The following is a 17,596-nucleotide window of genomic DNA, read 5'->3' on the forward strand; positions in this document are numbered from 1 at the left end:
ACAGCCTCAAAATAATAAACGCATGTTCTGCTCACATTTTACAAGTCTACCCCGCATTGGTTTCACTTTTGAGAAACAACAATACATGACTTTGAACACCTACTATCACTCACATCAGTGACCAGCAACGCCTAGGCAAGGTTTCTCTAAACAGCAAAGTTTAGCTGAGCAGTGAGTCAGGATTTCCTTCTGCAGTTCCATTTTAGGTTTTTTTTTTCTAGAAAGATAGATTCTCTGAGAATATAAAAGAGACTGCAAATGAACAGACAGCAACTTGTACAGACAAGCCAGACAAACAGAGATGCATCACGAAATAAGGTTTAGAGCGTCCATGGCAGTGTTTCTCCAGGCATTCCACATCCTGCTGTTGATCTGGAGGACATGATGAAATATGCTCCACGACTCCTTTCATTATTCTGCAACTTTATCCCTCAGTCTTGTACTCAATGAAATGGTTTACAAATATATCAAAATTGACATGAACAGCTCTATTGTGACCCCATTTTGCACTGGTTCCCTCAACTCCTATGTTTCTCCCCAAATATCAGTATGGCCATGATTTCATTTTATTACCAAAGCAACTGTTGTTGCTGTCTAGGACAGCATTTCCATCTTCACCACGTGGACCAGAATACACTGAAGTTGTGTGTCAGGTCTGGTTTATTATTTTAAAAAGCAACTCAAAGCTCTAATGACGAGCAGAAGTAGGCAAAAAAGCAGTTTTTTTCCAGAAAACTGACATTAATGCATGTGAACTTGAACAATTCCAAAGAAAATGTCACATCTAATGGAATATTTTTGCTACTGGAGAAAGGTCATCATTTGAAACCAGATCTACAGGGCAGCAAACAATAGTTAAGATGCTTTATTGACAATATCCACTCACTGCAAAGGTTTCTGCCTGCATACAATTAGATCTTAGCTTTTCCATAGTGTTTTATTGGCAGTGGAAAATGCATCAGTACTTTATTGAAAGCAATAAATAATACTGTGATAAAAATAGTTCAAAAGTAGACTGTACATATTGTTACATAATCTGAAAATACACAAAAGATTAATAGAAAAACAGAACAGTAACAATGAATTTCAGTTTTACAAGCAAGTTAAAAGTGGAAAACAAAATAAGAAAAAAGACATGCTATATATATTGTTGCATAATAAATAATGCACCATCTGAACAGATTCTTGCTGGCTTCTTAATATGCCATTTACAAGTGTCAGATACATTTTCTACTCATACAGTCCAAAATGGCTACAACCATCCAAATTAAAGTCCAGACAAGTCTTTAGAACAAGTTTACAAAACACATAGGATGACTTACATAAGAAAAGTAAGGCCTTTATTAGAAGATGCACTGCTTTAGTTTTCAGCCCATTGTACCTTCATCTTTCACTACTCATTTGACAGGAGGCTGCAGTGCTTTAGGATTGGTCCATCAAAACTGGTTCCACCAGCATCTTTCCACCAAGTGTTTTCAAGCAAAAAGGTCTAGGACAAAAAAACCTCTCTGTGGCCTGTGGCTCACGACCAGGAATCATTACGAAGTCTATCTTCCTCAGGGAAGGAAAAGCAAAAATAAAACCAGTCCTGGGTTTATGGCTTGTTTTCAGTCACTGCGAAGAGTCACTACACAACACAGCAGAGGGTGTTAGGGCTGAGGCAATCGCTCCTACAACGCGTCCCGCAGGGTTAGGAGTTCCTCCCAGCCTTTCAAACCAGTTCTACTTTAAATACAGACAAATTGCCACTACTTGACACATCCTCTGTGTGGAAAGGTACAGCTCTAAGAAGAACAACACTCATGTACCGTCCCCTCTACATCAACAAAGGCTCACCTGAAAAAAGCTGAACTTGTTTTCAGATCTAAGCTAAGAGCTCCAAAAGACAAAATATATACTGCTCGGTGTCATGATACTTTTACAAAGGTATTAAAATCCTTTTCACCTTCAGTTCCATTATTAAAAAACAATGATAATTACAGTTACTGCATAATTTACAAAAACCCTATATTGCTCATAGGGACATATACATACAAGCATTACAGTACATTCAGTTGGAAAGACTAAAATTAGAATAAAAAATCAGCAATGATTTGATTTGTAGACTGAATAGAAACAGAAAAAGTAAGTAACTATATAAATGACAAGTCACATAAATATAAGAAACATTTAGATTCTAAAATATTTTCTCTATAGTACTCATGAATTTATTTGCTAATTAAAAACTCTGTAATAAAATATCTCAAAGTGTCCATTTAACAAGTATTAACAGGTTAAGGGTTCCAAATGTTCAAAATGCTGCATATCACCGGTAGAAATAGTGTGGGTAAACTGCAAAAACAACAAACAAAAACAACACACAAAAAGAAAAAAACACAGAAGATTCCATTAGCAGGTTTTAACCACCATTGCATTCCATGATTGTCACAAACAGCTCAGCAGCAGTGATGCACTGAATTACTGCCATGCCATGCTGGATATCACTTTATTGCCTCCTGCAATCTCCAGCTTCAATGCAAATAAAGCAATGAGGGCAAATGTTTCTGCCTCAAGGATTTCCATCCCACGTCATCTGACTACAGAAAATCCTGAACCAGGGAGGAGAATCTGGCAGAGAGACTTAAAACTTCAGTTCCTTGCAACTAAAAATACTTTAAAGAGAGCCCCTGAGATTATATATGAACTGACACGCTCGTGTGGTCTGAGCTGCTACATGCAGGAGTTTCCTCTCTCAGCATTTCATATGTAAGAACTCTTTAGAACTCAACTCATTACATGCAAAAAGGTTCTGAATTTGAGGAAGCAAATACATGAGTTGGAAGAGATGCTACCAGTAAGAAGAAAGACACTGCAAGCAGAGAAGATAAGCAATTTACAGTTCGTGAAAGATATCAGTGAGGGGGAAAGATCCACTGAGTTGATTTTTTAAAACTCATTGTAGTAAAAAAAAAAACAAATTCGTTTTTGGGCTTGCTTGGAAAATGAGGGAAGTACTGTGCCATGAGAAAATAGAGCAGAGGCTGCTGCAGAAACATTCCACATCCTGGAGAAATACAGGACTACAGCTCTTTCACAACCCAGAATATGTGGATTTTGTTACAACACATCAAGCTGCTTTTCATCAGCAGCACTGCTCCCAAAATTGAGGCTGCATGTAGCTAAATCCAAGCAGCCAGCCCAAGCAATCACAGTGGCATGGAGTGTCCAGGAACAATTCAGTACTGAAGCATGTTTTAGTGGGACAACTCTGACCAGGCAAAGACTTTGAGAGATCAACAATCTGAGCTGCAGTGTCACACACTGGATTATTTTCTTTTCATCCCTAATTTATGCTCTTCCCCCCTCCCCACTTCCACTAGCTGTGCTTCATCCAACCTTTGATTTTAACACTTTCTACAGACCTGTTTAGCACAGGTCCTTTTTGAAGCTGTTTTAAAATCCTCACAGGAACACAAGTGCTGACAAAACTCAGTATTTCAACACTCAGTCTTATTCTAGGAAATAAACCTGGGATTTCCAGTATAATGACCTAACCTGAAAACCAGCACTATTTTCTAAGTGGGTAAAACCACTGTAGGAAAATGCCTGCTGTTTTATTTCATAAATAGCTGCTTCAGTGCTATTCCTATCAGCTTTACTCACCAGGAGAAGGCTTTAACAGGAGTAGGTCCTTACTGTGGCAGAATCCAATCTTTGTGTTCCTGATACACTGCCTATTCCAAGAAGCATGGGAAGACATGCAGAACACAGCATGCATGTTAGTTTTCAAAACAGAAAAAAACACCCTCCACAGCAATGGTGATTACAGCTTTGGTATTCACCCAACTCTAAGGTTACAAGTTAGAAAAGCAGAATTTATTTTACAGTTTGTATATTAACCACTTCTTGTTCCACAGTCTAACAAAAAGTATTCTAAAAAAAAATCTGCTTGCCAACTAGCACAGAGAAATTGGCAAAGGTGATCTTATTTACTACTTTATGTAGTTCGTAAATGTCTAATATTTAAAAAACGAAGTGGTTTTACATGGTAAAGACTTAACTTTCATTTACAGAATTTTCCACATGAATTTTGGTAAATAATTTGCGCTAGTGACAGTATCTAAAATTCAGAAGAGCTTACTGAGAGTAGCATCAGATGCAAAAATTAGTTTTTTGAGCTTTAGGAATAAATAAGCGTTTTCAGAACCTGAGGCAACTCCAACAGATTGTGTTTTCACCCTGCCTGTCCCAATAAAAAAAAATCATATTTGTTTCTGTGTGTCTTTTGTAAACTAAATTCAAGTCAAAGTTTATTCTTATGTTGCTACAGATAGGGTTTTTTAAACAGACAAGATCCCTCATGTGACAGGTGATCAACCTCCACTTCCAGGTGGGATTTTTGGGGTCTGCTTTTGTTGGTTTGTTTTTTTTTTAACTCACATCTGTGTGTGCACACCTATATCCAAAGATCATTAATGAATGAACAGCAATGAATAAAACAGTGATTTCAAGTATGGTCATACTGAGGTGATCACTGCACAGGGGGTAATTCACCTGTTACTGAAGTTTTACTCATCTCAAAATTATCTGAGGGGATTTACTCACATCATTTTTGAATGCATTTTATTGCATTTCAGAAGTGGGGTTCATATTGGTCTAATTGCTGATAATCAGAAATTATGCACCATGTGATTAAAAACCTCCTACTAAGCTGTCATTTTACTTTCCTAAATTACATTTATTTCTAGCTATGATTCTCATTTTGTTACTCCAGTGATGTAAAAAAAGAAACTGCACCTCTAGTACAGCTTCCTGAAATGACAAAGCACCCTATGGTTAAACACAGTGTTATAAATACAACCATGCACAAGACAGATGCTTTTATGCAGCAAAAAGGTCATTTGGACTTAATTCCTCTGGAATCTCAGGCAAAAAAAAAGAACATCATGCTTAAAATTATACAAAATCAATACCATCAATCTGCATCTTCTTTGGCTGCATAGAGGGTGAAGACATTGAGGTTGTAACTCTGAAATTTGCAGGAAGAGTCTCTGCTGATCCAGCAGCTAAACCTCTTATGTCCTTTGGTCTAAACTTCTTTCTCCACGAAGGTGCTCTCCTAAAGCTCTTATCATCATCCTGTCATATTGACAAACAACATTAGCAATGCAAAAAGTGTGTGATTGTTACTGACATTAAAAGGATTACTGACAAACGTAAGTAAATGTATCACCACTGAAGAAGGTAATTGTGAGGAAATAAAAAGTAAGTGCATTAAATACTGCATTGCCAAGCAGGGTTTTCTTTAAGCACTTAGGTAAATGTAATTTAATTACCCAAGTGCATTTTCCTTCCCCCATTAATATATCTGCATCTTTCAAGCAATATTCCCACCTCAGAAAGATAATGCTACACTTACTAAATACAGTTTAAGTCCCACTTCCAAAAACATCTTTGGTAGAGAAAGCATTTTATCAATGCAAATATACCCACTGGGCAGCTCCATTTGCCAGCTTCCCCTTTAGAACCAGTTCAATCCTTTGAATGCTGTTTTACCTCAGATTTATTCCCTTGTACAATTAGGAGACAAGTGTCTATATTGTCTGGAGAGATCTTCACAATCAAACTGCCCTGTGCCACTAGAACAGAGCAAACAGCTCTTTCCTTAAAGCTCTTTTTGCAGTTTGAAATCGCCAAGGAAAATACTTTAGAAAACCATCAATGCTTTGTGATGGCTCATTAAAACCCTGGTAGAGATGCACATGGGAACACAGCTGTCAGGAGCTTCCCCTTCCCCTGTCCTCTTCCTCATCCTTCACCGATGTTTTTGAGACTGGTTTCCTGAGCTGGTTAACCACAGAACGGTTTTGTCACTTCAGCCTTAATCTGGAACACTTTTGCCTACATGTGCTACCACATCAAATCCCATCAGCACCAAAGATGAGGCAGCATGGAGTTAATTAAGGCACTCCTGGGGAAGTAACACCAGCTTGAATCTGTCCACTGAGCAACCTACAAGGTTGAAGATGGAACACTCTCTCCTCCGTGCTGTGGGTGCACAGAAGAGCCTCACACTTAGAGTTTTACACTCATTTCAATGCAGTTTGTACAACAAGATCACAGGCTGCCCAACAGAAATTACTTTGATGTGTAAACACACCTGGTGGTCTTCTGCACCAGCATGAATCAAAATTAACATAAGATTTCTTAAAAACCACTCAAAGCTCTTTGAAATACCTGCTCTTTAGGATTAAGTGCCTTTCTCTATCACAGCTTGTTCATTGCAATGCTGGTGACTAATTTTCCCATATTTTAGATAAAGAGAATTCAGCCCAAAGTGCTGCTATTAGACATTAACCACACAAGCTAGAAAACCAAACTTGCAAATCTTCCCAATACTTTCATATTCAAAGTCATCTTACCAAAATACACAAATCCTGCTGTATTTAGAAACCCTCAGAGACAAGGAGTTTCAAGTTCAAGTTTCTGTCACTATTCTGTCAAAAGCTTGAAGAGGTTCAGGCTAAATTCTTTTCACTGAGCAGTTCTGATAAAGTTTTCAGGACCATAAAATGGGTTAACAACTCGAGTAACTTACTTCATCAAGTCTTCTATCAGTTCCCATAGCAAGGAGGTTATTGAATTCCCTCTCCAGAACAGCACGAGCCTGAAGTTTGTGGTACGAAAGAAATGGAAATTAATCCCATAAGATTAATAATTAGTAACCTATAATAATTTTAAAAACTTAATAGGACCCAAATTGTTTAGTGCTTTCTTATCAGATTAAGAAACATACTTCATACTTGAAAGGTCAGCACTTGAAAAGTTACAATTTAATTTGTAACTTATTAAAAATTTAAGGAAAACTTAACAGTGCTCCTCTATTTGTGATACGAAAGTTCATGACTCTGCCTCAAACTTAATTATTTCAGAGTAAAAACCAGCAAACAACGAAAATTATGAGTTTCACACTACTGTTGTGAAGATGGGCTGTGAAGAAAATATTCAAACAATTTTTTTCTCAAGCAAATTTACCAGTGAGAATTGTTATTAACAACTAGAAAACCATTAGACAGCATGATTTTAAGTTCTTGTCTTGTGTAACAATGGACAACCTTGCATCCATTTTTAACCTTCCTAGGAGGCCTGAAGTGCCTCGTCCTTGGTTACCTGTGTGTTTTGAGTGGGGATCTGCAGCAGGAGAGCTAATGCATTGTAATCAAAGGATTCATCTAAGGCCACAAGTGCGCCGTGAACGCCGCTCTCGAGCAGGTTGTTCGCGTATTCCTTAAGGCCGATGGACACCACCCAGTGGATCATCCTCTCGTTGCTCCACACCAGAACATCTAGGGAGGCAAAAGCAACATGCCAGACTCACTACAACACCATTTCTCTGAACCAAATCATCCACAGTCACAAAGTGGATGATTGAAGTGGAAAGTAAACATATTAGAAGTCTGCTGGAAGACATTTCACACCATAACTTAAATATTCCAAGGAGCAATTCTCTAGATGCAAGAGATTCACCCATTCCATTTGGTAGGTGAAAAACAACCCACCAGCCACAACCCTGGCTTGGCTGCTGCCAGTTAGTTGTGACTCCTGGGAATGATCTCAGGCACAATTACCAAGTTAACCACCAAAATGTATCAATGCTTTGAAAGGAAAGGGAAAGAGCAGGCACAGAACCTTCTAAACAAGTTTTTAGACTCAGATATCAGAAAATACTTCTGATATTAGGCAGGGAACAAAACTACTATGGGAAATCTTGGAAAACCATTAATTCCCACCCTACTTTCTCTTACTTCTCTCTTGTACAAGAATCATCATGAATCTGGAAGATATAATATATACCTAAGATATAGAGAAGATATAATATATGACCTAAGTCACTTGGATATATTTTCATCAACCGCTGGGCAACAGAAGTTACCAGCCACAAGCAACAATAAAATTATGCAGATGTAAAGTTATGTCAAAATGGGGGGAAAGAAGAAAATAAGGACACCTCTCCCCCATCATGTCCTTAATTCTCATTCTCCTAAAACACTTAGTTTCAAACTTCAGAGCAGTATGATTTTGGAAAAGGTCACAATTGTAGCATAAGTAAGTGATTTAATGATGTATTTTATCATTCAGTGTTCAGGGCCTACACTCAGACACGCCTCGTGCATTTAACACTTGATATTTTATAAATAGTTCCATCCTCTAAAGCCTTTTTCTTTGTTTATGAATCTTTGAGGCTGATCAGTGAAAACATGGCAGAATTGGACTGAGGTGAAGACAATGCACTAACCCTTAATTTCATTCTGGCTTTCTTCTCTTTTCCTTTCCAGTTCTTTTCGATCATAATTCAGTCTTCGGAGGCACATAATTCCACACTGAAAACTGTTCCTGTTTGGACCAGAGGAAAAAAAACCAGAAAAAATATTTAGAAATAATGGAAACACTTAAGTGTGGGTGAGGTCTCCAGCTTCAGCCTCCTTACCTGTGAAAGCTGTCCACCATTTTCAGCTGCCCACGCAGATCTTTTTTAGTCAAGTGATCCAGCATCCGAGCGTCCACCAGACATTCCATGAAGTAGCTGCGGTACTGAGGGAGCCCCAGGCTTGGCAGCCACTCATTGCCAATCCACTCGTGGTTCATGTCACCATAGGCTAATGTCTGGTTTGAAAAAAAAAAAAAAAAATTAAGGGACAAGCTTATTGAAATGAGAAAAGAAAAGCTGTTTTAGACAGCATAGTTGAAAGAAATTGCTTATTTGATTCTTAGCCTGTAAAGATAAGCAGATCAGAATACTGAATACTATGTGTGTGTTTTCCAAAAAAGTCACCCTCATGGAGAAAAGCTAGTTCAGATATTCACATCAGCAAGTAAAACTGCCTCAATTTATATCAAGAAATAGCATGACAAAACATGCAAGAGCTAATAAAATTTTACAGAAAGACTAATCTACATGGTTGGATAGCAAAAGCCATAGAATTTCATTGTGTTGAGATATTGTAAATACATTCTCTCTTGAAAACTGGGGGGGAATATTATTTTTCATGTGACTTTACAAAGAAAAGATATTAGAAAAATAACTTCAGGCCTTTTTATATACAGTTAGCTGTTTTCAGAAACTGATAAAACCCTGTTACTAAAGAGCAAGCCATTCTAAATGCTAGTACTTATCCTAATAGAGACTTTTCTCATTACAGCTTTGATCTGCAAATCACCAGGCATTTTTTTAGAGAAAACATCTATAAAGATAAGAGTTTGTAATCCCACATGTAATCACTCCTTGGGCAACAAAACCCAGAAACTCCTTTTTTCAAAAGCATACCAATTCAGATTTTTCTGTTAAAAGGCAAAACCTTTATTTCTACTCTAAAGGAAGCAACTTCCAGAAAGGAGCAAGGCCACAAGGAAATGCACCTCTCCAAGCCATCAGAAGGTGGAAGAGAGCAAGAGCTCCTTACTCTGCACTTGCTATCACTGACAATCAACAAATGAGTAGCTGAGATGTAGTTAATGGGACTTAAACCAGCTTTAAGCTGGAGGGCAGCCAAGAAAGAAGAGCCCACACTGCCCAAAGACATGGATCATGGGTAAATCCCAAGTTACGTTTCTATCCCTGTATAAATACTCAGCTACATCAATGCCTGGGAATACAATTAGGATTTGCCACCACTTTAAGGCAAAACAATCAATCAAGGGGAATTACAGAATTAGTACAAAGAAGTCTACTTAACCATCCAGGCCCAGAGGTATCTTGTGGCACACCTGGGATGGTGGCTGGGTTGGACAGGGACTTTGTATACAGAGCAGATATTCCTCTTGGAATTCTGGCTTCCTCAGAGAGCCATCCCCCAACAAAACATTAGAATACTTAAATCACATGGATTTCCTAAGTGTACATTGTAGAGAGATAAGGCTGCAGTTTCCCCCTCTCCCAGTCCCCAGGTCACACCCAGAATCATTAAAAGATGCTGGCCTAAAGGATAAACAGATTCTTTCATGCTCTAATGATTGTGACAGTTTACATACAGTCTGTAATATGAGATAAAGTTTCCAACCTGAGCCCAGCTTCCCTCCTCATCTTCCTGTTAGGTGGTTAGGAAAGCAAAAGAACACACACATATTAGTGGTTAAATTTAGTAAGGAGGTCAAAGTTAATGGCACACTGCAAGACTCTAAATCTACTATGTACTAAAAAAATCTAGATAAACCAAGCATCATGCAATGTAAAAAATTATACACAAGGCACTTATTTTTGTATGAGAAGTTGCAAACCCCATCTACTGATTAAGTTTTCTGTAGAGAAGAAATTTCTGCACCAATAATTCAATTTGTCTATTTGTCAATCAAGTCAGAGCTCCATTTTACAGATTAGAGTTTTGTTTACAATCTTATCAACATTGATTTTTTTCTTCCTCCCTTCTGGGAAAAAAGCTATCAAGATGCAGATTGCAAGGTTAATAGTTAGAAGAAGCAACGATCCAGAATTTTAGTGCATTAATTTGAAGGAAACAAAAAAAAAAAGAAAAAAATACCAAAAAGTACTTGATTCAAATGTTCAAGAAGTGAAAAAAGCACTCTAAGGAAGAGAAGTGGCAACACTGTAAACTAACCGTTTGTTGTGTGGCTGTAAGATTTTCCATCTCTTCATGTGTTACCCAGACATTTCCCGTGGTCTAACATGAGCCCACAGGGAATCAATCCCATCCAGTGAAAGGAAAGCAGTAACAAAGAGGAGAGGTTGCAGAACAGATAAGCAATTGGTACATGTAAGGAGCAGGCATGGGCAAAGCAATGGTCTCTAGGTCAGCTACAGCTACTGACAGTCATGGCATGCAATAAAAACCTACTCACAGGGATCAACTTCCTGCACAGATATTAACAAAACTGAACAGCAGAAACAGCTGACAGGATTTAATTAACGGGTAAACATTCAGCTCTGCTCTAATCTGAAAATACATTTGTAGCCTAGCACATAACCCCAGGAATAACTTTAGACTGCAGGGCAGACAGACTCATGAGAGAAAATTCCCACTACATGCCTAAATTTACTAGAGAGAGACAGGTGTCTCCTAGATCATGTAGTCTGAATTATTTGGAGTTAATGGCTTTACAGCTACATTAAAAGAGCCTCCAACTAGCCTACAAATTTCCGTACACACTTGTAGACTTCATCTGTATTTTAAATTCTCTGGAGGCCAATAACACATAGTCTAAATACTTTGGATTACATGCTTAGACTGAAATAAACTTCTCTATTACTCAAGAAAGAAAATTGCAGTTATTCCTTTAGCTAATTTCCATGAAAGGAAGGAACAGCCTATATTTAAATAATGTGTTCCTTTCCAGAAATTCTTAATAGAAGTTCAGTTCTAAGCTTACAGTCAAACGTGGGGAAATTTAGGTGTTTATTGCTGCACAAGTTTCCTTACCGTCCTTGAGGTGGGAGGGGCAGAGGGGCTGGTGAGGGACATGATTTCCTGGATAGCCAGGCGCAGCTTGAGCCTGTGCAGGGGATTGCTGATGCCAATTTCCCGCTGGATTTCCGTGTCAGACAGGGCTGACATGATAGCACCGCTTTTCACATTGGCTCGGCAGGCAGCCACGTACCAGGCTGGCATCCCCACCCACAGCTGGAACACACAGAAGGAAGTAAACAGGGTATGGAAAACATTCCTGCCTCCAAACACACACAGACTTTACAAAGTCTGTATGCTGAGGGGGATTTTTATTCATTTGGGGAGGACCACTCACCTCCAGCCACACCACCACAGTGGGCCCATCCCACTGTGCAAAAGGCAAACCTTGTCTTCTGGCTTCCTCCAGCAACTCGTGCCTACAATTACAGAAACAGTCATTAGTTGTAATGGATGTCACAATTCCAGCACTACACTCACTTTTCTATCTTCTTTCCAATAATTAACTTATTTCTTTCCTAGCCAGCCTTACATGACACACCTCCTCAGGCAGGTACAGCACATGTACAGGGACTATGTGGGGATGAAAGCTGAGCTGGGCAGGAAATCTGAGAGCAGCAGAGATGTGGAACTTGCCTTTCAGAACCCAGTTTCTGAAGTCACTACTGACACTCCCAGCCCAAAGTGAAGATGTCAGGCTTATTTGGCAATCAGATTCTCAGCTGCTCAGTTTTCTGCCTAGCAAAGCTGAACCAAAGAAGTAATTTCTCCCCAGCATGTGAAGATTTGAAACCTGTGGCCACACATGAGCACATCACACACGCCTGTCCATCATGCTGTCAGGGCTGGACACTGGGACAGTGACCATTTCACTGGTGAACATCAGCCTGTCAGAACAGCTGGCACAGCTTCACACAACCAGAGTTGTGTTTAGCAATTCTATCCTGACAGGCTGTGTACTGAAACTCAGCTTTCATCTCCCTGATGACACCATTTCCTTTGTTGTGCTGAAACAGAAGCGCCTGAAGTTTTATATTGACAATTCAGCTCCCAGAGACAATGGAAGCTCACAAGGTCCCTATAAATAGCTGCCAAAATGTTTAATAAACCAAAGGACAAAAACTAGGACTGTGGGTATAAGCATGCAATGCTGCTTGGATATATCTGGCTAAAAACATGGAGAAAGCCTTAAAAAAAAAAAAGCATTTTTACACTGCCTTTGAAAGCCAGTTATATATGGTTAAATCTCCAGTCATTCTCCTTTGAAAATCTGAAAGAATAACTGCACCTATATTAGACTGATTTTACTGTTCTTTATTCATGCCTGCAAGTGTAGAATTAAGATACGCAGCAATACTACAGAGTCAAAACCCTACATTATGTATTTACCATTTTCTCACTATTTCAATGAAAAAATCTCCTTGCCTTTTAAACTGCCTCACTGGATAGATCTAAGATGATAACAATTTTAGAAGTTATAGGTATTAAAATACACAAGGCACCTTGAAGAGTGATTACTGACAGATATGGAGCTGTTTGCTACTCCTACAAAATGGAAATGCATCATTCAGCTCTTTTAGACATATCTGGAATCCTCCTGTTATATTGGTAGGTAACTAAATATTAAAAAGCAATAATGAAGCAATAAATATACTAGCAACTGCTTTATCAATAGATAGCATTTCTCCACCTGCACACCAATAAATTCCTATTGCTCTGGAAGAACTTCCCAGTAATTTATGCCAATTAAATGTGCTTCCCAGGAATGGGAAAGGAGGAGGAAGGAAGGCACTGCCAGACAACTGGTTACAAATAATCATTCTAGGTACCATTTTGAGATCCATCCATTAAGGTGTTCAGCAGTCAGCAGCTGAATTTTCACTACCAAAAAAGACTGTGAAGGGGTAGACATATTTGTACATTTCAAAAAGACACATTTCTGAATTTGGAATAAAGGATCAGCTATTCCCCTGTTACTGAACACATTACATTCATTCCACAATTAATTAGCCCTGAACACATTTAGTTCTGCTTCTCTTTGCTGTTTAAAGATTTAAAAATTAGAAAAATAAATTAATAAGATCACATGAAACATTGTTTCATAAGAACAGAATAAAGTGCTTAATACTGTATTTGCCAGAAAGGAATACAAAGTTTCTTCCAAGTACTTTAGTTTCCAAATTGGTGTCTATGCCTTCCTTTTTGGTGGTTGTATTGTGTGGAGTTTAGAGAATATCAGTGTCATTTCTGGTTGTTCTATAAGTCTCATTGGATACTTCATGGTAACTGTGAAACAGTGAAGCCTTTGGAACAGAATACAAGGAATACATCAAAAATGTAAGGAGAGGTTATGATGCCAACTTGAAACTCATGGTGGTAATGTAGGAAGAAAATAATTGCATGATGGAGGAAAACACATAAAAATAAAAACAAAGAAAAAAATACTTATGAGATTACTTTATGCAGAAATTATTCAATGGATCCAGAGAGGAAAGCAACCATGAAGTGGAAAATTAATTGCAGAATTTGTTCATATGCAGTAAGAGATAAAAAACTTGCTTGCAGAGGAAATCCTTAACCCCAAGGCTCAAGATGTAGCCCAAGAGGAAAACAGCTCATAGGAAGAATTCAGAAGCAGCTGCTGTTTCATCTGCAAATGATGCACTGATGTTTTCTTCCTATAGCAGAAAACTTCTCTTTTCCCACTATTCCCTTCAAACTCCACCAAGACACTCACTGCATTCCAGTAAAATGTGATCAGATTCCTGAGAGATCACAACTGCCCAGCCAACTGAGTCTCACAGCCCAACCATTACACCAGTTAGGAAATAGGTGCAAAATCCAGAATCTTTGTAAGGAAAAAAACATTGCAGTGGTGTCAGCAGCATTAACAGCTGGTACAAACCTGGCCCTGTGAAGGATGAAAGTGGGCCAGAAGAGTAGCTGGCTACTGGAATAACTCCTAGGTGACAAAACCAAGGGAGAGATGTCTGGAGGCTTAATAAAAACCCTGGCTGAGCTTCTCTTGGAACAGGAGCCCAAACATGCTGCTGCAAGGGGGGAAGAGTCGCCGTTAGACACATTCCAGAGGCATCTCACAGCAGCTGGGGAGGACAAAAGCTGCGGTCACAGGGAGTGGGAAATGATGTCCAAGCTGCAGGTGGTGCCTGATCCAGCAAAGAGTGCACAGGACCCTCCAGAGACTGTGTGAAATACCTGTGCTCAGAAGGGCTCTTGGCAGGAGAGCACACACTCACCCCACAAGGAAAATAAAACAGCCTGGATCCCTTGGTCACTGGATTAGGACAGCAAGGGAATGGATACATGGAGAGCTTGTACCCAGAGGGAAATGCTGTATCCCCGATTTCTGGGATGGAACTGACGAGGATTGATTTGGAAGAAGTTCAGAAAACAGTAAACACTGCAGTGTGGGGAAGAGAGTGATACTGATGGAAGTGACAGAGCTTCAGGGTGTAAAAACTGAGAAGCAACAGCCGTAAAACATGAGATGGAAATAGGCAGAGCTTCAGGGGCAAGTTAATATCCTTATTCTAGACTGAGTTCACAGATGTAGTAAGTGCTTTGTGTGTGAGAGTTATCTTAAATTTAGGGTTGCCTTCCTTTTTGATGAATACAGTACTAAGTTGGTGGTGCTGTAGCAAGAAAAGCACAAACACAGTTGTGGCAAACACTGTCACTACCACAGATCACACAGGAGATGAACACAGCACTATAAACCACTTAGGTTCAGTAAACACCAAACAACACTTTTATAGAAATACATCTACCTAGGAAACACAAATACCTACTATTGCTAAGCAACCTTCAAATCCCAGATTACAAAACTAATCTAAGAGGGTTTAATATTTCCACTATAAAAGCTCACACCATGCAAATTAAGACAAGACACCAAACTAGCTTTCACACTGAACTAGGTGACACTGGATTTATTTCAGCAACACATTTTCATAATATATTCTTTCGAATCTAGTATTTCATGATCAGACTTTCTGGAAGAAAGGATAGAGGTTTTAATATATTGCTAAAAAATCCAAATGAGTTTTATCATACTTGCACAACAATCCTAATAAAAATAAATACAAACTTACCCTGATTTTGCACTACCACATCAAATGGTAAACAAAAGGAAAATAAAATAATGAAAGACAAATATAAAACTAGGATTAAACTGAACTCAAAGGCATACAAAACCAGACAAATAATGTGTACTGTAATTTAATTCTGCAACTATAAATAGGTTTTTGTTAGCAGACACTGAATGTTGCCCTCAGCCTGTTTGTGCACATGCAAGCACAAATCAGAAAGATAAATTAGCAAATAGGGATTAGAGACAGCTATAAATAGAATGAGCTGTCGCTGTTCCAAGCATTCAGGTAGCTGGAATTCTTTTTGCTGAATACAAGGTTTTGTAAGTAAACAGTCAGTCAAAATTTGTTTTAAACCACCCTCCTCCAGTATCAGAGTGAAAAGCAATTCAGAGCAGCTCTACCACTTTTTCTTTTTGATAAGGAGTAGCTCAAGAAGGCAGCAAAGGATCTTTGATCCCTTGTGATAATATTGCTTCCCACGTTCAGAACACCCCTCAGGATTCTGAACAATTGCATGACAGCATCTAACTTGGGATTTTTCAAATGATAGATCTAGATTGTTTTCATTTCATTGAGTGGTAGAAAACAGAAGGCTTCAGGGAGACCTTAAAGCCCCCCCCTTAAAGGCTGTGGAAGAGACAGAGAGGGGCTTTGGAAGAGCTAGGGAAGGCAATTCCAAACGAAAAGTTTTTATTTGTTTAATAGAGACAGCTGCCTTTTAAGCAATCTGCAACATGCAGCCATAAATTATACTTTAAGTAATACCAGCACATTTTTGAAAAGCAGAATGTTTACAAGAAAAGCCATGATTTATCTGCAACTGCACTTCTTGCATTTCTTAAAACAAGACAGTATGGATTGTTTCACTTGAGAATGAAACTTGTGGCTGGTATTGAGAAATACCTATATTGCTCAAAGAACAGACCTTACCACTCCTTAGATATAACCAGACTAAAACTATTTATTCAATCAAGATGTGGTATGACTTTAAAGCACTGGAGAAAAGGGAAAATACCAGATCATAATAATATATGATTGCCTTCAGAGCAGCAGTCTGAAGAAAAACAGCTGAGCCTTCTGTTATCCAAACAAACCCACATTCCATTCTGACTTTTCAAACCAACACACTGCTGGTTTTCTTTAGCAGCCACCAGGCATTATTCTCATTAGTTAATAGAACTTAGGTACTGCAAGAAATCCCTCGCAAAGGGAAAATTAGCAGCCTTTCTTTTCAACATTTACTGTCTGTCTTCAGAAGGCAAGGAAGGTCTGATCTTCATCAGTTTTTTGACAGCTGAACAGAACAGAAGCAGCAGAAGTTTAAGGTATATGGCTCAGCATTCAAGGAAAAAATGCAAGGAATGCCTGATCCTACTTATATAAATATGAGTGTTTCCTGTATTCCCATACAAGCATCAAATCAGGATTTCTACAAGTAGCAATATCTCTTTTTCACCTATGATTAGTCTTTGCTTCATGTGTCCCAAGTGTGGAAACAATAAAGCATGCAAACAGACACTCCAAAGGTGAGCAGTAAACTAAAGATTTCCTGGGACAAAGTAAAAAAATTCTCATGACTAGCAGAAGGTAACTGCATGCAAGGTGCCATAAAAAAATAGTCACAATTGATTAAAAAAAATTGAAGAAAGGAGGACAATATGGTGCAAAGAAAAAGATTTCAACAGACAATCTTAAACAGAAGTGAAAAAATTAGTGAAGAGAGAAGCTGCCAGCAGCTACAACACAAAGGGACAGAGAAAGGAGCCAGCAAATTCATACACAGGAAGGGATGTCTGCACACAGCATCTCGTGCTTCCCTTCTGTCAATTCCTCCACATTCTGAAGGAGCCAGGGACAACTTAGGAAATCTCCCATTTGAATTAAAGGTATTTGGAATTTATTACATTTAATACCTCCCAAAGCAGGTATGAAATATAATAAATTTGGGGGAATTTTGATAAGAGTCCACTTCTGTCTCCAGATTTCTTTATTACAGCAGTCCAATTGTAAGTTTTCAGCTTAAATTCCTTTCAAATTTACCATGACCTATGCTGCTATTAATGTTTTGGACAAATAGTAAAGTAAAAAAAA

The 17,596-nt window shown here is 38.6% G+C and overlaps 1 protein-coding gene across 13 annotated transcripts in view; it reads right to left on the minus strand.

Annotated features, from left to right (window-relative positions):
* Positions 1 to 226: 226 nt before the first annotated feature.
* PPFIA1 (PTPRF interacting protein alpha 1) overlaps positions 227 to 17,596 on the minus strand; it is a 53,157-nt gene continuing 35,787 nt past the window's right edge. For 4 of the 13 annotated variants that reach the window (XM_064425918.1, XM_064425916.1, XM_064425922.1 and 1 more), the window contains 11 exons: positions 11,734 to 11,815; positions 11,412 to 11,612; positions 10,593 to 10,655; positions 10,038 to 10,064; positions 8,468 to 8,643; positions 8,276 to 8,373; positions 7,150 to 7,325; positions 6,578 to 6,646; positions 4,953 to 5,118; positions 3,643 to 3,713; positions 227 to 2,331 (listed from right to left, as the gene is read on the minus strand). In XM_064425918.1, the coding sequence (XP_064281988.1) occupies positions 3,655 to 3,713; positions 4,953 to 5,118; positions 6,578 to 6,646; positions 7,150 to 7,325; positions 8,276 to 8,373; positions 8,468 to 8,643; positions 10,038 to 10,064; positions 10,593 to 10,655; positions 11,412 to 11,612; positions 11,734 to 11,815 (1,117 nt within the window). In that variant the 3' untranslated portion in view covers positions 227 to 2,331; positions 3,643 to 3,654. Of the gene's footprint in view, positions 2,509 to 3,642; positions 3,714 to 4,952; positions 5,119 to 6,577; positions 6,647 to 7,149; positions 7,326 to 8,275; positions 8,374 to 8,467; positions 8,644 to 10,037; positions 10,065 to 10,592; positions 10,656 to 11,411; positions 11,613 to 11,733; positions 11,816 to 17,596 lie in introns of all 13 variants that reach the window. The other 9 variants (XM_064425919.1, XM_064425927.1, XM_064425925.1 and 6 more) reach the window with 4 other exon arrangements.

This window comes from Passer domesticus, chromosome 6 (genome assembly GCF_036417665.1).
Source record: "Passer domesticus isolate bPasDom1 chromosome 6, bPasDom1.hap1, whole genome shotgun sequence".
Classification (NCBI taxonomy): domain Eukaryota; kingdom Metazoa; phylum Chordata; class Aves; order Passeriformes; family Passeridae; genus Passer; species Passer domesticus.